At 33.3% G+C, this 27709-nt stretch overlaps 1 protein-coding gene and 2 pseudogenes across 1 annotated transcript; 2 read left to right on the forward strand and 1 right to left on the reverse strand.

Annotated features, from left to right (window-relative positions):
* The first annotated feature begins 673 nt into the window (after positions 1-673).
* Positions 674-14818, forward strand: LOC120212599 (annotated as a pseudogene).
* Positions 14819-18447: 3629 nt separating this feature from the next.
* Positions 18448-20054, reverse strand: LOC120212600 (glucan endo-1,3-beta-glucosidase 8-like). Its single transcript, XM_039210856.1, has 2 exons — positions 19694-20054; positions 18448-19621 (listed from the first exon to the last, which is right to left on the reverse strand). The coding sequence occupies exons 1-2, from the start codon at positions 20029-20031 to the stop codon at positions 18448-18450; spliced, it is 1512 nt and encodes a 503-aa protein (XP_039066787.1). The 5' UTR covers positions 20032-20054.
* A 467-nt stretch (positions 20055-20521) lies between these two features.
* LOC120212601 lies at positions 20522-22144 on the forward strand (annotated as a pseudogene).
* The last annotated feature ends 5565 nt before the right edge of the window (positions 22145-27709 follow it).

Genomic DNA, 27709 nt, shown 5'->3' on the forward strand with positions numbered 1-27709 from the left:
TTAACAAAATTACTGATGTGATATATTTTTATTTCTTTCTAATGATGACAGAAAATTATCTTATGATGATAAGTTAGCATCATTGTTAATTTTTTAACAGTGAGTGGTCAAAATAAAATTAAAAGTAAACGTTAGGTATGATTTAAAAAAATAGTTGGGTGACCAAAACAAAACAAAAGTCATAGCTGAGATACTAAACATTTAATTTATCCTTGATTTTTTTAAATATTGATAGAATTTAACCGAAGGGTCCACAACTTGATTTTACTTGGGGGGAAATTTTGCAAATTTAAATCTCTCAATTCTTTTGAATCAAACGACAAATGGAATTTACAAGTGCTAATGTATTTGACCTTCCTTGCATTACCTGAATTACTATTTTAATAAAAAAATAATTAATATTTAGATATATTTTAATTATAAAATACATAATAATTATTTTTTTATATTCTATTATAATTCGGAATAGTAAAATATATTATATAAATATACATTTTGAAATGTTCATACGAGGCAGAGAAGCAAGGCGAAAACACCTCCTTTCCTTTAATTAGTAGGACGTGAACAAACTCGAAACCACCTACTACAAACTACAAAGCTAAGGTCAAATGCCCAACACTTGCTTTTATTTATTTATTTATTTATTTACTTTCTTTCTTTTCAAATTTAAGCAATGAACATCTCGAGAAGATGCTTCACATTCTTGTTTCTTCTCATTCTTTCGCATCAAATCCTACCCGTAATCAGTCAAAGTGAGCAGCAGCAGAAGACCACTAATGATGACAAACCATCTCCCTTCAAGATTGTATCCAACACCCTTTCTTTGTTGAAGAATGCCCATAAAAATTCCGTGGAAAAAATCAAAACAATCATTCATGATTTCCGATTGCAGTTCACTTCACCCAAGCCAGAGTACGATTCCATGATTTGATTTTTTTTTTTTGTAAACTATGATTTTATGTTACCTATGCAGTTTGTGGTCACAGTGACATTGGAAAACGATACTATGAGGCCGTAATTTAATAACATGATGAACGTTGGTAAATGATTGACATGTTTTGTTTGTTCTCCGTCTTTGACAGTGAAGAAACAATGAAGAAAAGGGTTGAAACTAGTAAAGGAAATGTTGGAGAAATAGCGAAACCTGCAGCAGAAACTGTTGAGAAGACGGCGAAACCTGCAGCAGAAGAAACCGTGCAGAAGACAGCTGAGAAGGTTGAGGGGGATGTCTCAGATAAAAAAGAATCTCGTGATGAACTTTAAACAAATCCCATAAACCCTATCAGTAGAGTTATTGGCTTTTTTGTTATAAAATTTTCATCTTTTTAATATGCATTCATTCTCATCTTGATGTACTGTTTTTCTGTAGTTTAGGTTTATGGGTGAACCTTGTTAATCCTTTGAAATAAATGCTTTCACATCCATTTTCAATCAAATTTCAAAACCAGCTAGGCTTTTTTTTTTTTTTTTTTGAAGCATTGGTAGGAGAATCATTGGAAATATTATGCATGAAAAGGCCGATTGACAATGCCTTGCACCACAAGAAATTCAGATACTTGAAAATGCTTAAGCAACGAGCGTACAATGACATAAGATAAATGGAGGAACAGAATGGTTCGGGTTTTGTCATCTATAATCAGCTATGGAAAGATGGAACAAATATAAAAAGAGGCAGGCATCACAATATAGAAGATAAGATTAAACAACATTATCACGAATTGCAAAGAAAATTTCAATTCTGAAAATCGCCAAAAGTCACTACAGCAAAACTGATATGTAGCGGCGTTTTTAGCGGCGTTTGGAGAGAAAACGCCACAAAAGTTAAACATATAGCAGCGTTTACAATCGTAGCGCTACAAATTGATACTTTAGTGGCGTTTTTACAAAAAACGCCGCAATAGTGTGGTTTATTGCGGCGTTTGTTAAAAACCGCCGCAATATATCGGTAAAGTAGCGGCGTTTATACCACAAACACCGTAATAGTGTTAATCATTAGTAGCGTTTTTAGATAAACGCCACAATAGTTTTAATCAATAGTGACGTTTTTTAACAAACGCCACAATAGTGTAATCAATAGTGGCGTTTTTTTGTATAAACGCCGCAAAATGTTAAATATATAGTCCTCTTTTTCTCCTACCCAAACCCTAAAATCAATTAAACTCTTCTTCCCTCAAAGCTTCTTCTCTGGAACAACAATAGCTCTCCATATAATGTTTATACATATATTAGTCAATTTAGTTGATGTACATTAGAAATGAAATATGTAAAATAAACTAATATTATCTAAATAAAAGGTAATTAGCGGCGTTTGTATCCAAAAACGCCGCTAAATAGTAATATTGTAGTGGCAATAGAGTTGTATATTGTCATTTATAACGGCGTGTTTTAAGCAAACGCCGTAAAATACTTTGAATTTAGTGGCGTTTGTTACCAAATGCCCCTAAAAAGTTGTACTTTAGTGGCGTTTTTGACATAAACGCCGCAATAGTGTGTCCCTTAGTGGCATTTTCGTAATAAACGCCGTAATAGAATAGTTCCTTTGTGGCATTTTTAATATAAACGCCGCAATTATCCTTTAATTTATTAGATATCCCCAATTCTGCAGCCCGAATCCCTTATTTGTTTTATCCCCAAATCTTCTTCCTCGAATTAGCAGTGCATACTTGACAAATCGGTGCACCATTGTTGCACCACCAATCATCAACGTCGCGGCGCATCAAGCTGTTGTCGTCAATTTCTAGTCACAAATTTCCGACCATCTCAATCTCAGCTTTGAAACAAGGTATGTACAATCATTACCTAATCTCAAACGATTCGTGTGATGTAGTTTCAATCGAGTTTCTCTTCTTGCCAACAACATTAAAAAGAGTTTTCAAACAAGCTGCTAAGTGGCCCTTTTTTCTTATTTTAGGAGAGAGCGTTGGTGTATCATGGATAAGTTTTTTTTTCCTGGGTTTTGTTTGAGTCAACATGTTGATAACTTTAGCGTTTCTTTCTGATAAAAAAATTAAAACTTTTAACCCCTAGGTTAGGGTTTCATTGAAATGTCATTTGAGTTTTAGGAATTAGAGCTTTCTGGGGGCTTGATACGAGATAAGGTGTGTTATTCACTTGTTGAATTATGCAAAATTGGGTCATATCTGAAACTATTGAGCTGGTATTATTTGGATTTTTTTTATTATGACTATGTTGGGAATAATTCAGGGTTTTAGGATTTAGATGAATTTATGTGTTTTCATCAAGTGTCATTTAATCATACATAACATTGTGATTATTGATGCTAGACAGTTTCTGCTTAAAATTTGGAGATTGTTGAATTGAAAGCAATCTTGAGGTATTTCAGCTTTACCGTGACTTCAGTTCGATTGGATCACTAAATTGAATTTTTGTAGGGTCTTTTGAACCACAAGGTTAAGGGTTCCAAAGGTTTGCTACGGAAGGGCTTTGCGTTGTTACCACAAGTTAGGTTATCATGTCACTCATTTCGAACAGAATACTGTAAATGATGTGGTAAACTTGGTGATTAGTGAATTTTGCTTTTGTATCTTGAATTTCCTCCTGCAAAACTCGGTGGTTTTTAATTTTCAGCTTATGTATCGAAATTAATGCAAATAAATACATAGTATTTTGCCATATGTATTAGGGTTTTTACTATGTTCATTATCTTTAATTTCCAGCTTATTAAGGGACCATTGTATAAACTTAATATGACTAACGAATGCAAAATTATAGATTGTTCACCCACCCTCCTACATAACACATCCTTCTTTTCGGATTTTGCTGCTAATAAGCTAATGTTTCATGGAAAACTGGAAAGTCTAATTATTTTATTGTTGCATTGTTGTTAACAAAGATTTTTTGGTTGCATGATAAGCTTTGTTTGCTCAAAATGTAAGTAAAAAGTTTTATAGATCTTAACACGGTTGTGGGAAGGGTTTATATTTCGTTCTAAGTTCTTAATGCCTCTCTCTGTAACAATGAAACATGAGTCTGTTTAGATGTAAATGCTACATTTCGATGAAACATGTGTAAGTATTTAATTCTATAGTATGCAGTTATATATAATTCTCGTTATAATTTTTATAAATTAACTGAGATACATTTGCTCCCATACAATTTTATCAATTTAAAAGTTGTATAATTTACGAGTGATTAGTTTTATACTATGCAAATATTATTATGCACTAAATATGATAATTTAATGCTTCTGTTTAGGTTCTAATTTTATCTATATTATTAGCAAATAACATTTGAAATTGAAACTCCAGAAATACAAAATGGATAAGAGTTGGATGGATTTCTCAAGGGTAAGCGTCGAATATCGAAATTGAGTCGAAAACTTTCTAAATTTAACTTTTCTGAATGCAAGCCAAGAAAATATGATTCTTTGCCCTTGTAAGAATTGTGTGAACATTAATTGGCACATTCGTGAAGTTGTGTACGAGCATCTAGTAATTTTTGGATTTGTTCGGGGGTATAAAAAATGGATCTTTCATGGAGAGATTGTATCAGATAGATCTGCTTCCACGAGTTACTCGACTTATCGTGCTCCTTCTCCCCATCCAACTTTTAGAGAAGATGACATGGAAGGGATGTTACGAGATGCATTTAATATGCACAATCATCAGTCGTATGATACAGAAAATTATTGTCAGGATGATGTTAATGATTTCACTGAGATTGGAAGAAGTGGATGTGATGAAGAGCCAAATGGAGAAGCGGCAAAGTTTTACAAGTTGCTGAATGAAATGAATGAACAACTTTATGAGGGATCAAAGTTTTCAAAGCTTTATTTCTGCATTCGTCTTTTCCACTTAAAATGCCTGGGAGGGTGGACTGGTAACTCCTTTACGCAATTGTTGGAGTTACTAGGAGAAGTGTTTGCTTTTGCAAAAATCCCTCAATCATGCAAAGATATGAAGAAAATGATCAAAGATTTGGGTATTGGATATGACAAAATTCATAGTTGTCCGAATGATTGTATGTTATATTGGGTGATCGAAAAAATAAGGAGTCTTGTCATGTATGCGGAAAATCTCGATGGATGACTAGAGAGGCAGAAAATGTTACTGAGGATGAAGCTCAAGCACGATCAAGAAAGAAACCGATCAAGATTCTGCGATATTTTTTCTCTCATACCTAGGCTACAAAGATTGTTTATGTCCTCCAAGATTGCTGAGTCTATGAGGTGGCATCATGATGGCAGAACCGATGATGGATTATTACGGCATCCTGCAGATTCTTTAGCTTGGAAGTCATTTGACAACAAGTATCCAAGTTTTCCGAGAGATCCTCGAAATGTCAGGCTCGGTCTTGCAACTGATGGGTTTAATCCATTCAAACTCATGAGTACTTCGTATAGTACTTGGCATGTTGTACTTGTTCCATACAATTTGCCTCCCTGGATTTGCATGAAACAATCATCTTTCATCTTATCCATGATAATCCCCGACGAGAAAGGCCCCGGAAATGATATTGATATTTACATGCAGCCGCTAATTGCAGAGTTAAAACAGTTATGGGAAGGGGTCGAAACGTACGATGTGTTGACGAAGGAGAACTTTAATTTACGCGCTACTTTATTATGGACAATTAATGATTTTCCTGCGTATGCAAATTTATCTGGTTGGAGTACCAAAGGTCGTTATGCTTGTCCTTGTTGTGCTGCACAAACATGTTCAAAGTGGTTGGTTAATGGAAAAAAGTTCTCTTATATGAGACATCGTCGGTGGTTACCTGATAATCGTAGATTTAGATGTCAAAAGAATATGTTTGATGGTGATGAAGAGTTTCGAAATGCTCCTGACCAAACAACTGGCTCTGAAATATTCAGAATGTTGAAAAATATCAATTTTACTTATGGAAAGATGAATCAACCAACTAGTACACGATCAAAGAAAAAGGCAAAACAGGTCAATGAAGAGCTTGAAGTTGACGAACAAACTGATGATGAGTCTGATGAAGAGGATGATCCAAATGAGGTAGACTTGTGGAAAAAGAGGAGTATATTCTTCGAATTGCCTTATTGGAAAAAGCATATTTTGAGACATAATCTTGATGTAATGCATATTGAGAAGAATGTCTGTGAGAATATTATCGGGACCATTCTGAATGATGGCAGAAAATCTAAAGATAATCTTAAGAGTCGACTTGACTTAGTGGACATGGGAATTCGACATGATCTTCATCCGCAATTACGTCCGAATGGAAGAAATTTCTTGCCGCTTTCTATTTTTTCTCTTTCGAAGAAAGAAAAAGAAGTGTTTTGCACGGTGTTGAAGGATATAAAGGTCCCAGATGGGTATGCATCAAACATTTCTCGATGTGTTAGTGTTAAAGATCGAAGACTTTATGGTTTAAAGTCTCATGATTATCACATATTAATGCAAGATTTACTACCAGTAGCTGTTCGCGGTTGCATGTCGAGTAAGGTGACGTCTTGTATCATTGAACTTTCTAATATAATGAAAGCCATATGTGGGAAAGTTCTAATGGTTGAAGAACTTGATAAACTACAAGATCGAGTTTCCTTGACTTTATGCAACTTGGAGAAGATATTTTCGCCTTCATTCTTCACAATTATGGTGCATCTGTTAATTCATCTTCCTTACGAAGCAAGAGTTGGTGGTCCCGTTTTCTATCAATGGATGTACCCTATAGAGAGGTGTTAATTGAATTACACGTTTCAAATTACTACTGATTATATATTTGAATAAAATGTATTTACGTAGTATGTTGTTTTCTGTATAGGTTCTGGGGCAAGTTGAAGTCTTATTGTCGTAATAAGCGTTATCCAGAAGGATCAATTGCTGAAGGGTATTTGGCAGAGGAATGTATGACATTTTGCTCTAGATATTTGGAACATGTTGAAACAAGATGGAATAGACCAAATCGAAATGATGAGTTAGGTACTGATGACTTAACTCAACATTATTTGTTTGGAAGTTATGGTCAACCATTAGGGAAAGTTGAAATTGCACATTTAGATGACACGTCTTGGGTACAAGCACACAGATATGTTCTTTTCCATCACGATTCAATAGATCACTTTCGCACGTAAGTCTTTCGGACCCAATCCTAATGAAATCTCTTTATCTTTTATATTTATCAATTTTTAATGACATAATATTCTTTATAGTGAGTTTAAAGAAGTATTGAGATCTCGAGCACGCTCCCGAAGATTAAATCAGCGAGAGCTACATAAGTTATTCACAGAAACTTTTCATGAATAGTTAGGCCAGACGATAAGCAACTAAATCTTACGAAACACTTATAAATAATATATGTCTTGCTTTTTATATCGACATCAATGCAAATTAATTCACCATTCATGTGTAATAGGTTTGGAGTGGGAGAGAAGTTAGTGAAGAAGTTAAATGGCTTTCTCAAGGTCCGAATAGAATAGTTAAAAGATATAATGCCTTCCTCATTAATGGGTTCAGGCTTCACACGAAATCTCGTGAAAGATTAAGGAGGACACAAAATTGTGGAGTCGTAGTTACTTCATCAACTACAAGTTATGCTACTGTAAGGGACAATAATTCACAGGATGGAGAGGTCGATTATTATAGAAATCTTACGGATATTATTGAGTTAGATTATTATGGAAAACGAAAGGTTGTGTTGTTTCGGTGTGACTGGGTTGATGTAAACAGATGTATAAAAAGAGATAAATTCGGGTTTTCAATGGTGAATTTCTCTCGATTAATTCACACGGGTCAACGTTTGATGGATGAACCATATGTATTTTCCTCTCAAGTGAAACAAGTATTTTATTGTTACGATCCAATGGATGACGGTTGGTATGTTGTGCTTCGAAATACTCCCAGAGACTTGATAGACATTGGGGATGGAAGTAGAGATGACATTGAAACAAGATCAGAGTGTTTACCTCTACTACCACAAAACTTAGATGAAACTATCAGTAATACAACACAATTTCAATGGGTTCGGGAGGACGTTGATGAAGATATTTATGACAACTGACATTACATAAGACTGTTGTACGATTTTATATCTTCATTTATTTATTTATAATGTTATAACCCTTAACATGTTATCTTTCAATGTATTCATTAATTAAATCATTTTTTATTACTCATGTTTGTTTATTACAGATATAATGCCGAGGAGAAAAATATCTGATTTGCGGGTTGTTCGAGCTTCTGAAGACCATGAAGAAAGAAATAACGAGGAAACGAATGCACCTGAGTCTTCCGAAGTTCCTGAAACTGTTGAAGAAGTAGAAATTCAAGGTAATCTTCGAAACTTTATTTACTACTTTGTTCATTTTCAAAACTGACATTTAATAATTTCTTATATAGTTAAAAATACTGGAATGCGCAAGACTCGAGGACGTACAACTTTAAAGGAATTATACCAACTTCTCCTGGGCATCGTGTCAAAGTTTCAAGAAACGATGCCGGTCAACCTATTGACCCAGAATCACGTCTTCTAGCAGGTTACTTAGGCATAGTTGGACGTAATGTGAATCTGTTACCGATCAATTATGAGTCATGGCGCAAAATGCCTAATAGTAACAAAAATAAAGCGTTGGATTTTGTTAAGGTAATAATGTCATTATAATAGATACTCTATATAAATTCAATACTAATTTATACTTACGGTGCACACTTATTTGCTATATAGGAGAAATTTGTTTTAGAGGTCTCTGACGATTATGTGAAGCAAGCGTTAGGGAAGAGATGGAGGGACCACAAGAGCTCCTTAAAGAAGAAATACTTCAAGAATGATCTCAGCCTTGAAGAGAAGTTGCAAACAGTCCCACCAGGAATGCTCAGGTACCAATGGGAAGATGCAGTCAGATTTTGGAGTTCTCAAAAAGGACATGTACGATGTATTTTTCATAAATACTTGTAACAAAATTTAAATCATCATTATAAGTGGTTGTTTGACATTGTAGGACCGAGAGCATGTTGGTGTTGCTAGCAGGCAACAACAAAAGTTTACGCACACGGCTGGATCGAAGAGCTTTGCTTGTATAGCTCATGAGGAGGTATTATAGATTATTGAAATAGTTTTTTTGTATTCCATGTACATACTAACTCATAGTAATTACATTATGGTACATTGTAGGAAAATACATCCGGTTCTAAAATTGGTCGAATCCAACTCTTCGACATGACACATACGAAGAAGGATGACACTCCTATGACTGCTGACGCTGCAGAAATTATGATACGTTTATTGGATAGATGTTTTAAATTTACCTGACTTTATTTATATTTGTACCAAGACATTTTTTATTTTAATTAATTATTCACTTTATTATTAGGAAAAATTGAGGGAGAAAAGGGCAGAGTATCATGCTACTGCTTCGAGTCAATGTATTGTTAATGATGATGACATTGAAAACCAAGCTATTAATGACGTTTTGGGTCCTGAAAGATATGGTCGAGTGCGCTGTCAAGGATCATTCGTTACTCCCACCAAATATTTTGGATCCAGTTCATCACAGTACATGTCATCACAGTCTCGATTTTCCCAATTAGAAGTTGGTCGTTTAAAAGAAAAGTTGGCTGAGATGGATCAACAAATGGCTAACTTGAAAGCGGAAAATGAAGCAAGGGAAACAGAGAGAGCAGCAGCGGAAGCAGCTAGAGCAGCAGCAGAAGCAGAGAGAGAAGCAGCGGCAGCACAGAGAGAGTCAGCGGCAGAACAGAGAGAAGTAATATATCAGCAGAGATGTAAAGAATTTGAAAAACGACTCAATGATATGATGCTGATGATACAAAAAACACAACCTCAGAATCCACCATCGTAGCCCCATTTATGTTATGAGCATTATGTTAATGTTACTGAACCGTGTTTAACTTAACTTATATTACGTTAATGAAAACTTTTATTTATTATATTGGATTTGATGTTATTCGGGTTTTGTTTGTTGGATAATGGAACAGGTTGAAAAAATAGATTTGGGGTATTAAGTATAATTTTTAGAACTGTTAAATTCTGTGTTATTTAGCGGCGTTTGTAACAAAAAATGCTACAATATACCATACATTTAGCGGCGTTTGTGATAAAAACGCCGCAAAATCTCAAGACATATTCTGCGACGTTTGTAGGAAAACGCCGGTAAAAATAAACATCTATTGCGGCGTTTGTGAAGAAAACGTCGCTAAACATCAATGACTATTGCGGCGTTTGTCTGCCAAATGCCGTTAAATATCAACACCTATTGCGGCGTTTTTATGCCAAACGCCACTAAATATCAAGACCTTTTGCGGCGTTTGTTGAACAATCGCCGCTATATGTTGTAACCTATTGCGGCATTTTTTTGTTGAAAAACGCTGCAAACTTTAGCAGCGCTATTTTTAGCGGCGCTTTTAGCGGCATTTGTTTTTACGCCGCAGGTGTTTTTAGTGGCGCTTAAAAATGCCGCTATAAGTAAAAAAAATGCCGCAATAAGCCACTTTTGCTGTAGTGAATATTCAAGTTAAAGACGACTGCTAGAGGATCACTACTTTGAGGCCAAATACTGAAACTGAGATAGAAGTCACTGACTCACTATAATTAAAGCACCATATTCTAAAATGAGTTGTTCTTTATCTTGATTACTTATTAATATTTATTATTATTAGTAATGCAAATTGTTTCCTTCAAAATTATTTGCTCTATAAGTAAATTTTCTTTTTGACCAACTATGATTTTTGATGCAGTAACTGTGATAAGTAGTTTTCATGCTAAGGTTAAAGTGTAGCTACATTTTTTTTCTTATTATAGCTTTTATAAGTTTTTTTACAAAACAGTAAAAAATAATAAAAGAAGAAACTTATATTTTTATTGAATCGAATAGAATAAAATAAATACAAAATTAAACTTAAAGAACAAAATTATCTACTTATATGTAGACATAAATCTAATGGACAAAGATGTTAAGAAATGTTCACACATTGTAAATGTCTCATGGAATAGAATATAAAATCATGATTTTATTATTCAAATCTCCACCTTTATCCATCGTAAATATGTCTCAAAGTTTTCAAAAATATTTTTTCCCTAACATCTTGAATACTTTGCATTGTGTCCCATGTCTATCTTGGTGTATGCTATTTCAACAGTTGATGCATTGACTCCTAAAGTTTTTAAGAGTTTGCATGTTGGGAAAATGTGTAACGCCTCAAATTCTGGGTTAGTAGCTTCGAGTTAATCCAATGACAATAAAATGAGTCCAATAAACTTATAGAATTACTTGGACCAATTTAAGAATGAAAGTGGGCTTATGTTAGGCCCAAATAGTGGAAATAAGGACCATTTTAATATCTAAGGGGAAGTTAGAGGACTAAAAGAGACATTATACATTTTTTCAACCAAAATGATGATGTTTATGTTTTACCCACTCCCCATATTCACCCCATTTTCATCATTCTTGTTCCCTATCTTATTCTCCATATTCTTTCTTCAAGAAAGCCACCAAAGGTAGAAACTTGATAATCCTCCAAGCTCAATTTGGAAATTCTAAGGTGAGAATCAAAATCCCCTCACCTCAAGCTTTCATTTAAGCTCTCAATCTCATAGTTTGGCCATAATTACCATAGATAGGGGTTTAGTGGGGTTTATGAAACTAAGGATTTCCCAACTCTTTTTTGGTAGATTTGAGTTAAGAAAAGTGTTTTTAGCCTCATTTTAGTCTCATAAACAAGTTAGTAACTCATCTTCCCATGTTATGCTAGTGAGAGAAGTTGGAGAAGGTTCCAAAGCCAAGGGAAAAGAGAAATTAGATCTTGGGTGATTAGAGACATTTTTCTTCAGCTTGGAGACTAAGGTAACATATTTCTAACCTCCCTATATCATTTGTGGGTCATTTAGTGCCCATGCTTAGCTTGCATTAGATATGAAGCGTATAAGCATGTTTATGGTAAATCCTAGTTTGTAAGCATGAAAATGACTCTTTATAACCCTTAATAACTTACATAAGACTTATATGAGTGGGATTGGGTAGTATTTTCGTGCCCAAAACATGACATTTATGGATTCGAGTATATCTACTAAAAGAATAATATCGATAATGTTCATCATTTAGCTTGTTATAAGGGAGTTTTGGAAGGGTGAGTATCGATATTCATCTATAGAGTATCGATACTGCGAGCACTACAACAAATTTGTCAATTTGTGACGATATTTCTATATGACATTGTGTATAACGTCACAAAATATATTATAATGTGACTTTTTTCTTTTCGTCGTATTTATTGATTAATGGTATATTTTTTATGACAATTTCAAAAATGGTCATTGATTTTCGTCACTATATGCTTGGCGCCAAAATCTTCCCAACAATTTTTTTAGTGGGAAACCTTTTAATGACAATTAGATAAAATAATGACATTGTAAAATCGTCTCTAATGAAAAAATTGTATTAGTGATAATTTATTATAATGACGATTTGATTTCAATTAGTGACGTTGCACATTTGTCACAAATAAATTTTATTCGTGACAATTTAATTCGTCATATTTTATAAGACATTAAAATGACGTTTTATTATTGGTAAAAAAAATAGTTTTAGCATGAAAAAAATCAATATTTGTCACTTGCTATCTCTCTCTTTTTATATGACATTTTAGTGGCGTTTGTATTTCCAAATGCCGCAAATTTACTATTTTTAAATCCCACCCCCTTAAACCCTTTTTTATTTCATTGGCATCATCTTCGATATCGAACCATCCTCTTCTCATGAAACCCTAACAACCGTACATCATCCACTGCCTTGAAAAGCAAAGCAATCTGAGATAATAACACTTAGTTGTTAGAGGGATAAAGGGATTGAGGGTTCAGGAAAAAATAAAGGGGTTGTTCAAAACCAAACCTCGGACACCGGTCGAGATGGTGCAGTACCTGAATGAGCTTCTTCTTTTCGTCCTCAGTAACACCGAGACCCGCGAAAAGAAACGAGTAGAGAAGGTTTTATTTTTTTTGGCTGATTTCCGTTATCCGATTCTTCGTTCTGGGGTAAGCATTCAGATCTGTAAGAACTGTTGAATATGAATCACTTTTCTTTAGTTCTTTTGATTTATCGAGTGGAGGATCTTCATTCGATTTGCAGGCCCGTCAAAATGTTACCCATGTGATTGCGAATCTACAAAGACAAAAGGTGAATTCGAAAGTAACTGCTTCCAAGTATCTGGGAAATAACTTGGATATCATGGATACTATGTTACCTGGGTAAGATTTTTTTTTTCTCTTGAAATTTTTGTTTTTCATTTATATTCAGCATCAAAATACATGAAAAAACATAATGATTGTATGAATAAATCGAATCGAATTTCGGGTTCTAACCGGTCGTGCTTGTGTGGAAATCAGTTATGAAGACGGTGATATTGCATGGACTTATAGTTCAATCTTAAGGGAGTGCATCCGCCATCAGAATGTTGCTAGGTAAGAACATAAAAAATGGTTAATGTGTGATTTGTTTTCAAAGTGTTTGACAAAATGCTTCACCAAATGGTTACTTTTAGTAATTAAACTGAAATGTTATATCAAAAACTTGAGCAGAATTTGTTGTGGCGAAGATCAAACATATCAATTAGCACGATTAATTATGATCTTCGATACGGATTTACTGCCAATTCTTTCATAATCCATTATCTGCTAAGAATTAAAAGGATCGAACAATGTCCGACACTCACAATTGGGACCAGACAAAATAGCACAGACTATAGAATTTGAACCCATGGCTGCTTAGTTGCATATATAATTATAGTGCTCATAATTCCCTCAGTTTATTGGGGGAAAATAAGCTTAAAATTGATGATTTTGGTGGGTTGATTTTACAGGTATGTCTTGGAATCAGACCATATGAAGAAGTTCTTTCAGTATCTACATAATCCAAATTTTGACATAACATCAGATGTTCAAGCCACTTTTAAAGTTGAGTACAATTTTCTTCTTTTTCTTTTGTGTGCTTTAGTTTGTGCGAAAAAAAAAACATAAGCATGAACTCTTGAGTGACACACAAAAACATATGTGCATGAGCTTTTGACAAGGCATAAATCCACTGTGGCTGAATTCCTTTCTGCAAATTATGACTGGATAAAGTGCTCGATTCCACACACACATATATAAGTATATATCCATGTATAATCATAGTGAGTAATATAAGAACATGTTCAGAAATTGGAAAGAACCATTTAAATCTCTGATGAAAATGTTATGTTTCTTACAGTATAACATAAAGATGGAAAGAACATTTAAATATCTGATGAAAATGTTATATTCTTACAGTTTTCCATGAATACAACACCAAACTGCTGTAATCGGAAAGTTACATCACCAGATAACATGCTGTGAAGGTATAGTACATTATTTTTGCTGGTGAGAAGTTTAAGAACTTTGGGTTCTCAAAATAAAGTAAAATTACCAACTTTATCATCATTGCTTTTCTATTCCCACTTCACAACTATCTCATACATATGATTTTGACATCTCTATATGATGTATTTCATTAGTTTCATGTTTTTATCCTTTGATAATAGTAATGGTGGTTAAATTTTGTCTAGTTATGTTCTGATAGTTAATAACCTACAATCTCATACCCCTTTTATTTATATTTTTTTCCACTCTCCTTAGTTTACATTATAATTGCTATAACTTGTATTTCGATTGATGAATGTATAGGGACATACTTGTAGAGTCCATGTTTCTACAGGCTCTTAATCAAAGGTTCTTTAAAATATCTCGTGGAAAGGATCCACCATATTTCTCATGCTCTGCTGCCTCTGATGATATTGTTCGCCCTTTAAAAGCTTATGTTATTAGCTTTTATTGTAAAGAAAAATGGACTTTACAGGCCCTATAATCAATGCTATTTGAGGTTTGCTATCCATTTTTCTTTTCACTTTACTGTTATATAGTATGTCTTCTTGTTTCTCAATAATATCATGTTACAGATTTTTTTTATTTTGCACCAGATTATAGTACTAGAAGCGGTTCATCAATTTCAATATCCAGGTAATTGGTATATTTTTTTAACATTTTATTTTACTGTTAAATATAATTGAATTTTTTTATAGTTTAGATGGTTTCGTCATTTTTATTTTAATCTTTACTTTAGCATTTTTACATAGTTGTATTTGTTATGGTTTTAGTTTTAGGGTCTCTTTGTTCTTACCTAAAGTAGTTGCATTTTTACATAATTGAATATTTTATATAGTTGAGATGGTTTCGTCAAACTCAAATGGAGATTATGAGATCTGCTTTGTTAGCTATCGGAATTCTTGTGCCCTTATTTCAATTTTTCAGGTAAACAATATTTTAAATAAATAAAATAATTATATAATTTTAACTATGACAATTAACGTGCTAATTATTTTTGTAGCTTCAAATGATACCACAAACTCATCATCAACAGACTCGCAGTTGACACAAGATTTTGATTGAGATTCTCGCAAAAAGTTATTCCACAAGTCATATTATGGTCATATTATTTTTATTTTCTTTGAACATTTAAGTGTTTTTATATTTATAAAAGTGACATTATTATGTTTTCTAGTGAAATATTCATATAAATTTTATTATTTTACAATAAGTAAACTATGTTATTTTTTCTTTAGATTAATATAAGTATCTGCATTTTAATATATATTGTCATATTATGGTGACAATCTTTATTTTGTGACTATATTAGAAAAAAATGTATAAGGTTACGTTATGCATAATCATCATTCAAAATACTATTATATAACATTATATTATGTTATTAAAAATTTGACAATATCTTTTTCGTAACATATAGGTTGATTTTATTGTAGTATTCGTGATGATATAAATTATTAATAAAAATATTATATAATTTAGTGACGTAACTATCTGTCATGCAATATTAGTTATAAAATGATGTTATGTATAACTTTCATTCATAATACTATTAGGTAACGTATTACTTCACTGAAAATGTGACAATATCTATTTCGTCACATATAGATTGATTTTAATTTATTATTCGTGATGATGTGAATTATTAATAACACAATTTTATATAATTTAATGATGTAACTAGTTGTCATTGAGTATCAATTATAAAGTGACGTTATGTATAAACGTCATTTATACTACTAATAGTTGACCATGTATTGCGTCACTAATATTGTGATAACTTTTTCTTTCGTCATGTATACAAAGAAATTATTGAGTGATTGGTGACGATATGGTTTATCAATGACGAAAATGTATATTATTTGGTGACATTATTAATTGTCATTGAATGCAAATTATAATGTGACATTATCCATTAACATCATTATATGTTTAATAATACGTGACGAAATCTTATACATCGTCAAATTTGACATTTAGTGACACACCTAGGGTGACGTTCGTCATGGCGTCAATTTTTATGTCACAAAATACAAATAGTGACATAAATGTATGTTTCAGTGACAATATTTCAGATGCCACAAATAATCAAATATGTTGTAGTGGAGTCAGGTTTCGATACTCACAAGGTAGTATCGATACCCTTTTTAAATTTAGGAATCCAATAACCTATTTTGGCACCGATACTCAAGGGAGTATCAATACTATGGTGAGGGTATCAATTCCTAAATAAGGGTATTAATAATCAGCTATTTTTTCAAACATCGAATCTATTTTCGGTATCGAAACTCATAAATCGATATCGATACCCTAGATATCAGTATCGATATTGTAAGGCCGATATCGATACCCTCGTCTTGAGTAGAGTAAGAAATCATTTTCATCTTAAGTAGGATAATTCGGGAATTTAAGGCCATTCAAGCTTCATAAATAAGACTCCAATTGAGAACATTATTACGACTATAATTACATCTAGAAATGATATAATTTAAGGAATCATAAAACTAGCCTCATATGGTGCTCGGGAAACAAATGGAACACCTGAGCTACTCTAGTAGCTAGGTAAAAGCTTATGTGGTATAATGTCCGGACAAGTCCTAATTAGTGCACAAGGCATTTCTTTATCGACCGGGCGTAGATGCCCCAAGTACTCATATGGAGTAGGTTGGTTGGGTTAACTTCCCGATGTAGAAATTTTGGATCTCACCCTAGGTAGGTTAGAGGGGTGTGTGTCTTTGAGATGTAGCGAAACCATTTGACCACAACATGATGCTCATCTTTGTATGTATGTTTAGATTTGAATTTTCGTATGCAAATATTTACGTTAGCAAGTGTGATCATATAATGGAAGCATATAGTATAGTTTGGTTATTAGTGTGGCACTGAGCTTCTGAGCTTAGCGTTTGAAATTTATTTCCGTGCGCAAGTTCTTAGGAGGAGTATTTGAGGAGCTTATCGTGCAGTCTGCATTCCAGACCAGCATCATCTTTTAAGTACGTCTTAAGTATATTTTTAAAGGGCATGTACTGTATATGACTATCTTGTATTCGAGTCATGTTGTATTTTGAATTACTCTTTTAAAATGGTTGGATGTATATTTTGGGGGCTCCTGTAATTGTAAACGCTGACATTATACTTTTAAATTGCATTGATGATTTTCAATGGATGTTTTAATTTATTTCATTCTTTTAAAAAGAAAAATATTTGGGTTAACCAGCTTAGTGGTCTCGTGTAGCATAATAATCCATCGATCTTCGGGTCGTAGTGGATTAGGATATTATAAAATGTTTCCTTAATTGGAGAATTAACTTTATTAAATTCAATAAAAAATTAAGATTAAATTGATTGAATGTATAAGTAATGATGACTAAATATAAATATATTAATTTTTTAACTATCATGTCATATTCTACGTCAAATGTTAATGACGAGTGACTAGATTGTCAATGTTTAAATAATTAAGTGGTCTGATTGAAAAAAATGAAAGATTAGTAATCAAAACAAAATCTTGTCATAATTAAGTGACTTGATTGTCAATTTTTTAACTATCACATCATCTTTTCCGTCAAATATTAACGACGAGTGACTTGATTATCAATGTTTAAATAATTAAGTGGCCTGGTTAAAGAAAATGAAAGATCAGTAATCAAAATAAAATCTCGTCATAATTAAGTATCATAGGTGTAATTTACCCTAAAGTTTAAAACAAGTATACTAAATCAAAAGGAATGTCCTACACATGTAAAGGTCTCAAAAAGAAAAATAGGCCAATAGATTCATGTTACATTATGCAAAGTTTAATTTGTTCACATCATTTTCAGGTTCACACACAAAATTTTGATTTCATAATTGATTGTGGTTGATAATCCACACCATATTTATATGTGTGCACTAATGATTGTTGGGTCTGTTTCATATCATATTCATATAGATTCATATTAATTTTATAGTTCAAGTTTTTAAATCATTACCGTTATTTTCAATAATCCAAGATTTAAATATGGGTGATCTTACTAACTTTTTACCAGTTATATAAACATTTTTTTGGTTCTTAATAAAATATTTCAACTAAAGAAAAGAATTTTGCATTTTCATTATTTCAAAGAGTCACATTTATGCAAACCAAAGAGTGAAAATGCCCACAAAAAATTGAAAAATAAGTAGGGAAGAATGAGAGGTAGAGGGAGAGGAAGAAGAGTGAGGATTGGAAGAATTTGATGGAGCAGGCGCCAAAGTGGAATTGGATGTAGTTTGGGAAGTTTTAATCATGATGGGGAACTTACAAGTGCCATTAGATGGATCTTGCTTCACAATCTTGGCTAAACCTCCGAAATCACATATTTCTTTAACTTGATTTGCAATTTGGTAGTACATGTTGAAGGCAACCGAGGCGTTCATTTCAATACCCATGCCTGAACATGAAGCTCCAGGCACCAAAGTGGTGCAATCCGTATTATTACAAGCCCATTGAACCTTTACATTCAAATCCTTTTGGTTTGGAGCATCCTTGTTATACACACACCACTGCTTTTCCAGGTACTGCACATTTTTCCCACCAACAAGCGACTTGTTCTGTCCTTTGCCCGAAAGATCCATCGGATACTTAGGTTGTCCATCGAAGGTAAAAACTCCCCAGTGCCTCTCAAACATCCCTGGATCAATACTCTTTTGATTTTCATCTAACAAAGCAAACATGTAAACATCGGGATACGTCTTTGGACGAAGTGGAGTTCCCTCCTTTTTCGCCATTTTCTTCAACAGCCCATCGTAGAATCTCTTGGCATTTTTCGTGGTGGCGTAGATATTACCGTCGGTCGGCCATCCAACTTCGCCGACAATGATCGGTATATCTGGAAATTTGGCTACTTTTAGTGCGGAGACAAGAGTGTCGATATTACCGTCAAGAACACTGTGATATTTTGTACCGTGGTCATCTACAGCACTTGAGTCATCGCTACCGAAGAATGCGTAGTTTTCGGGGAATCCGGGGTATAAGTAAATATTATAGAAAGGATAGATGTTGACAATGAAAGGAGAATCGTTTTGATCGAGAAATTGACATATTTGGCCCATGATATCCGCTATGTCAGGTCGGAATATTCCATCGGATGGTCTGTAACTAGTTGTGTAGTAAACATCACCGTTAAGAGGTGTTGATACTTTGATATCTTTTCCATGACCAGCTTCTTTTAATGCTTTCAGAATGTTTTTCATAGCTGGGAGTGTTACGTTGTTGTACGAACTATTGTAGGCTCTCAGAAATGGTTCATTTCCTACTGCCACGTACCTATAAAACGTTTGAAAACATTTAAAAAGAACTAAGTAGAAGTTAATGGATCAAAATTGAAGGTGAACTTACTTGAAATTCACACGCTTTTTACCCATATGGGCTGTGATATTTGCTTTAACCCAAGCCTGGGCGACACTGTATTTCTCAGAAAGGCTTTTCAAAGATTCATTAGGAATCCCCACCATGACCTCGAGATCAGTTCCGGCCAGGGCATCTAGAACTTGTGGTTCAGCGTGGAAAATCTTAACCTTTTTGATGCCATTATCTTTTATCATTTGAACAACAATCTTAGGGTCCAAAGGATGTGATGCAATGACTCCCCAATTCACACCAAGGTCTTGTGCTACAATGCTACCAGGTACAAAAAGTAATACATATGCCCATAGAAAGACCTTAGCTGGAACCATTTTGAGTGCTATTTCAAAGGAAGGTTTGAGAAAAAAAAACTATGGGTATTCTTTGTTTTTTTATTTTTATTTTAGATTTGTCTCTATTTCATTTGAAAAGGAAAAAACTTGAGATTTATAAGGGTGATTGCATATAGACTTATAGTACAATTCTTGGCTGTACGAGAAACTAGAGATGAGATCCGCATTATTTGTGTGATATTTTTAGTTGGAAGTTGTCCCACAAAGAACTCTGTTGATGTCGTTATTAGCTTCAGTGATTTCTATTTATAGTTTTATTTGGAAATATGAACTAAAATAGAGAGTTTTAGGTTGAAATGTTAACAGTGAAGGTACTGTAGAGTACAAAATAAAGGAAAATGCTTTGTACTTATAGTTGTCAACAAGTTTACATCCATTTTACACATATTTTAAGATAAAATATATAATAATTTTGATTTTCATTCATCTTGAAATACAGTAATTCTGGATTCTAGTCAATTGATGAGAAATGAGAAGGGCTCTTAGTGTATTTGATGCACCAACTTTGGTTTTAGCAGTGGACCATTGGGTTTTTCTTTTCTTTATTTCTATTTTTCTTTTCCTATAATTTGAGTTCTGTTATTTTTTTCATTTCATTAGTCTTTTTATTTTGATGGATGATTTTGTCTACTCTTATTATAATGCCTCAAATGTTTTCATGTTGGATTCCACCAACTATATCACCACAACTACGGCCTCATATCAGAAAAAAAAAAAGTAGGCTCATGAATTTGGGAGGTCTTAGTCCTCCGTCTAAAACTGTTATGCAGTACATATGAAACAAGCTTCTATCTGTCTTCAACATTCCTCTCCATACTTAGGTCCACAAACCTCACATGAAGGGAACTCAAAACCTTGAGGATCTCCTAATAGTAAACCTTGAGGATTTTTTTCTGCAATTATAATCTACTTTTAAAGCTATATCGACTGCAATCATTTCATTGCTGATTTAGCTTTTCACATTCAGGTTAAAAGCCTTGCTTGTCACCCCAAAGGTCCAGCCACGATTTGCTCTTGCCCTAGGGAAAAAGTATCCCACCATGAAATCACGTTTGCGTGTTTACATGGACCCTACTAAATCAGTAAGTCAAATTTCCCTCCTTATGTAGTAAATCTTTTCCATTTGATCACACATATGGAAAAGATGTCAAAGTTTTATTGCCGCTTAATGGCGACGTTTACACAACACCTACTTACAAACCATCCGACAGAATATTCCGACCTGACATAGCTGATATCATGGGCGACATATGTTCCTTTCTCGATGAAAATGGAGCGGCTTTCAACGTCCTATCCTTTTCTTAATCTTTACCAAAACCCTGGATTCCTCGAAAACTATGCATTCTTCGATAACGATGACTCGTCTTCAATGGATGACCATGGCGTTAAGTATCGTAGTGTTCTTGATGCCAATATCGACACTCTTGTTGCGGCACTCAAAGTAGCCAAATTCCCAGACATTCCGATCATCGTCGGAGAAGTTGGATGGCCGACCGATGGTAATGTTTACGCCACCACGAAAATGCCAAGAGATTCTACGATGGGCTGTTGAAGAAAATGGCGAAAAACGATGGAACTCCACTTCGTCCAAAGAAGTATCCCGATGTGTACATGTTTTCTTTGTTGGATGAAGATCTAAAGAGTGTTGTTCCAGGAATGTTTGAGAGGCACTGGGGAATTTTCAGCTTTGATGGACAGCCTAACTATCCAATGGATCTTTAGGCGAAAAGGACAGAACAAGTCGCTTGTTGGCGGGAAAAATGTGCCCTACATGGAAAAGCAGTGGTGTGTGTATTACGAGGATGCTTCCGACCAGAAAGATCTGAATGTAAAGGTTGCATGGGCCTGCAATAATACCGATTGCACCACTTTGGTGGCCGGAGCTTCATGTTCAGGCATGGGAATCAAAACGAATGATTCGGTTGCGTTCAACATGTACTACCAAATGTCGAATCAAAGTAAAGCATCATGTGATTTCCAAGGGTTGGCTAAGATTGTGAAACAAGATCCATCCAATGGGACTCGTAAGCTCCCCATCATGATTAAAAGTTTCCAGGCTACTCCCACTTCCACTTCCAGTCTGGCGCGTTAACCTCCATCAACATCTTCAAAATCCCACTCTTCATCTTCATCTCCATCTGACTCACCCTCTGCAGATTCTACTTCTCCATCCACCTCTCCCCCTCTCTATCATTCTCCCTCGCTTGTTTTTCTATTTTTTGTTGCCATTTTCACTGTTTGGTTTGCATAAGTGTAACCCTTTTTTGAAACAATGAAAATGCAACTTTTCTTTCTCACATCTCTTTAGCTCAGTACAACATTTTATTAAGAACAACCAAAAAGAAAAACGTTTAAACAACTAGCTGGCAAGAAGCTAACAGAACACTCCATATATAATCATTAAGGAGAATAATAATATCCCGGACATAAACTATATACAATAACTTCTAATAAAACTATGTACAACACCAAAAACAAACGAATGAAACCAAAATTCATTAATGTTTTTATACATTGAATATTCGAAGTGAAAATTAATTAACTAACAGTTAATAAAATTAGTTGATTTTTTAGTGGAAACAAAAATTTAATTAAGGCAGACAATAGATCTCGTTCTGAATTGCATCGATCTATATAATTTTTTTTTCTTATCAAAACTCTTAAAGTGATTATTTGTCTTATTAAAACTCCTAAAATGATGTCTTGTTATTTATCATGTTCAGTAGGTAATTGTTATAAATCGTAATTTCATTCGATTTTCTCTTTTAATAAATAAATTTGCATTGCCGAACAAAAAAAATTGTTATAAATCGTGAACATAAATTATAAAACAAACACTAAAGTAAAAATAATCATAACATAGCACTTAAAAAAATATCATATATTGACTCAAAATTTAATTAGAAATTAAATTATATTCTGTTGTAATTCTACCTTGAAGATTATTTGATGATTAAGCTTATTTAGTCAATATTTCTTATTCCATAAGGATTTTTGGTGCCAGTATTTGTCTCTATAAAATAGAGAATGTGGGATGGATCGCTGAAGTATCTCAATAAAAAGATAAACACTTTCTTTACTCTTAAAAATAAGTTTGTAAAGACAACGTTTACTATGGTGAGTTTTATTAATTTTACTTTCATTACGTTTAATTTCAACTTCTGTCATTCTACGTACTTGAACTGTGATAGTTCTGTGAGCACAACAAATGAATCCTAAAGTTTATTTTTTGTATGTTTATTTTTTAAATTTTTATAATCATATATTTCAAGTTTTATTAGAACTGAGATCAAATTGATAGGGTTATTTAAAATTAGGACTAAAATGAAGAAAAAAAATATGTAAGAACTAAAAACTAAACATGTTATCATACCAATTGAAAGATACAATATCATTTTTTTACGTAAAAATTTACCGATAAGTGATCAAAATAAAATTAATCAAAAATATGAATGACAAAAACACACCAATAGCTTTTAACCCATAAATCAGTTTGGGTTTATTTATGTAATTCTTTTCTCCAACAAAGATTTTTTAGTTAATAAAAAAATAGATTTTCTAGAATCAAACGGAACGGACCCTAATATTTGAAGATTATATATGAAAACAAAATATTGATATATAAGTTGATGGATTATATGAGAGAAGAAAGCAAACAATAAAAGTTATCCATTAATGTGCGAAGCAATCAGCACCATCCTCAATGTCATCAGTTTTGATGCTTCCACTCTGCGCCATGAGTACTCTATACACTCTCTTTGAACAAATTTCACCTAATCTTCGGTCGTTTCCTAGTAAACCTTCTACCACCAGGTCCTTGAGCAGAAATTCCTTTTCATGTACCTGCCATTACATTACAATACCATAAAAAAATTACTCAACTTCTTCCTTCGGAAATATAAAATGTTATAATCCACACGGTAGGAAGAAACCAAAAGACGAGAATGGATCGACGAATCAGGCAACAAAACTTTGTCTTCTGTCCTAGTTGGTTACGGGACTTCAACTAAGGAAACCAGTTGAACATTTCAGACAAGGATAAATGGTTCAACTAAGCAAACAGTGCAAGTTAATGCATGAACTCTCCTATCACAACTGTCATGCCTTTGATATTAGCTCTCTCCAAAAATATTCCACATATTGCAAATCATAGGCCTTATATGCATCCAAAAGTAAAAATGAGAATCTTGAAAGTAAGAGAGATTAATAAATAATTTTTCTATGGCAAGGTACAGTTGCACCCTCTTAAAGTAGTAAGCTCTTTAGCTTCAAAAATATAAACCAGCTTAAAACTGAATTAGGAAAATTGGCCACTCGTAATGCGTGATCAAATGGAAAAGATTTACTATATAAGGATGGCAATTTGACTTACTGATTTAGTAGGGTCTATTTAAACACGCAAACGTGGTTTCATGGTGGGATACTTTTTCCCTATGGCAAGAGCAAATCGTGGCTGGACCTTTGGGGTGGCAAGCAAGGCTTTTAACCTGAATGTGAAAAGCTAAATCAGCAATGAAATGAAATGATTGCAGTCGATACAGCTTTAAAAGTAGATTATAATTGCAGAAAAAAATACTTTGTTCCCATTAATCTGAAGTTCCTCAGCTAACTAACAAATGGGGGCTAATTCATATTTTGTTTCTGAACAATTATGGCATCACTTCACCAGAATGTAAGAGTAGAGGAAGATGAAGATAAACCAGGTTATTAATTGTAGTGCATAATAATGGTTAAAAGATTTTTTTATTAAGTTAAGGTGATTACAAAATAATATTTGTTTTAGTAAATACCCTAAAACCATTTCACAATAAACACTCAATCACCTTGTTACAGTTACTAGTGCTCGAACCCGTGACTTCTAGGAACAACATCGATTCTTTAACTACAAAGATAAGTTGATTCGTACAGTGATTAAGAATATTTAGATTGACTTATATCAATTAATTGGTATAATCATTATAGTTTACAAATTAATTAATATGAACCGTTAAGATTAAACAATTTCATATAGTCAAACTGTTAAAAATTATAAATAACCATTACAATTATGGATTTTGACAAACTGTAGACTGTTATTAAATTTAGAATTCTATAGCATTGTGTAAAACTTGTTGTAACACCCCAACCCGTATCCAACCCGGATACGAATCCGAGGTGTCACATTGACCTTTAAAAACATGTACTTGTATAAAATAGTGAGTAATTTAAAACTTTTATAACATATAAATGACTAATTTACATAAAAGACATTTTCATTATTACAAAACCAATCAGAACATGTATCTTTCACTTAATATTTACATATAACTATTCGAAACATTTATAAAACGGTTCATAGCTTAAACAATAGATTCTTTTGAAAACATGCCAACTAGAACTTTATATACTAAAATACATATTATTTACATCTTTTCTGATCTGACCTTTAGTAAGAAGAACTGACCTGTCTTGCTCCACATTGCTCTTTACTCTTCTAGAAACCTACGTGTAAATCACTTACACGCTAAGTCAAAGACTTAGTGAGGCATATAAACATATAAGGTAAACGGTAACTAATAATCATACCTAAACAATTATTACTATCATTTCATACCACTCATACTTTTACATGTAACAAATATATGCATACATATATGTCATTATCATTCATATCTCTTATCTCATGTTCCTATGATCTCTTATGTCCATATCATATAACATATACCATAACCAATTGCACATATACATATCATGTCGTGTACACTATATATATATATACTATCATAAAACACGTACACCCAAGCAATTATATTATCATCTTCATTTCTTTCTTATTTTATCACTATCATTGATTCCTTTCATCATATGATCTTATAAGTTACCATTTGTACAATCAATATCACCCATGAAATTCCACAAGGAAACAAACATATTATCATATCATTTTATTAATATTATTTATTTAATAGCCCATGATACTCATGTGAGAACTAAAGATATGCGAGTACATAGAGGTTGTGCACTAATGCTGTCACCACAGCTCATATAATTGCACCGAAGTGCCATATATAATTGCACCGGAGTGCCGCGTAGAATTGCACCGGAGTGCCGCGTAGAATTGCACCGTAGTGCCATATAATAATGTCCATAAGGACCACATATCATTCCTTAAGAATCATATACATATACTAGGGATCAAGTATGTGTCTCACCAGACTTCACACATGTTCCAAAGAATACATATATGTCCCGAAGGACCACATATCATTCCTTAAGAATCATATACATATGCCAAAGATCAAGTATGTGTCTCACCAGACTTCACACATATTCTAAAGAATACATATATGTCCCGAAGGACCACATAGACCCTCGACTCTTGGCATGCCAACTATACCCCTAGCTCTCATGACACATAACATGGGCATTATCTTTTATATCCTTTTACATATTCATGTAACCATATCATATATTCATATAAGATCATGGTTTCCTTCACATATACATGTAATCACGTAGTTCATATCCATTCTCATATGAGTTCATATTCATATAAACATAGGATTCACTTTCACATATCAAATATACTTTCTCTTTCATATAACTCATGTCTTGTGATCATGTAAACACGTATCACATAAAATAACATGTCCAACATATCACACAGTTGATATAATATTCTCATATATTCATGTAGTTCAGTATCACATATCATATGAATCATATAAATCATGTCACATATACTCATGCATACATAAAATTCACAAATCAAATAACATTTTAAGAGTTACTTATTACTATAGTAACTCCGTCACTGGCTCATTACAAGCCAATGCTTATTCGATAACATAAGTACAATGAAATTGCACTCACCTGGCCTCACTAGTCCATTCCAATCTCTTATCTTCCCTTTTTATCGATATTACTTGTCAATGATTCCGGAACTCGTTTAGGCTCTGAATCTATATAATTATACATTTTAAGACAATTATTAGATACATATACCTTATAATTTGATACTAGAAACTTAAACGAACTTATTAAACCAATATTTACAATTTTCCTTTAGGGGGAATCGGTTCCCTCCTGTGGGGGTATCGGTTCCCCCTTGACATTCTGGAATTCTGTCGTTTGAGAGGGTATCAGTACCCCTTTGAATGGGTACCGATTCCCCCTAACCCAGAAATCATTTTTCAGCATGAAAATTACTTCATTTCCTCTCAAACACTCTATATATCATCCATTTTTTCATTCTTAACTCTAGTACACATACTTAAACCAATCTATATTCATTTATTTCATCTTAAACCTCAAAATCCTATCTTCCATATGTAATTCAATAATTACATCAATTCTGCAATATGTTTCAAATCCAATTCTATTACTCCAAATCTCTTAATTTAACTATTGACAAGTCAAATTCAACTTAAAATTCAACTTATCAACTTTATTTCAAGATTTCATTCAAAAACTCAAAATCTTTAATCTCTCCTAATTCTACCATCCTTTGTTTTTAAGATGATTTAAGCTTTCCTTAAGCTTAGTTATCATCTAATAATCAAAACCCAACCTTAAAATCAACAATTCATTTATAAACAAAGAAACTTACCTTTGGCTCTTGGCTTCCACGTGAAGAAGAAGAAGAAAGGAGAAGAGAACTCTGGAGAATTCTCTCCCT

The sequence above is a fragment of the Hibiscus syriacus genome, unplaced genomic scaffold (genome assembly GCF_006381635.1).
Source record: "Hibiscus syriacus cultivar Baekdansim isolate YM2019G1 unplaced genomic scaffold, ASM638163v2 tig00110013_pilon, whole genome shotgun sequence".
Classification (NCBI taxonomy): domain Eukaryota; kingdom Viridiplantae; phylum Streptophyta; class Magnoliopsida; order Malvales; family Malvaceae; genus Hibiscus; species Hibiscus syriacus.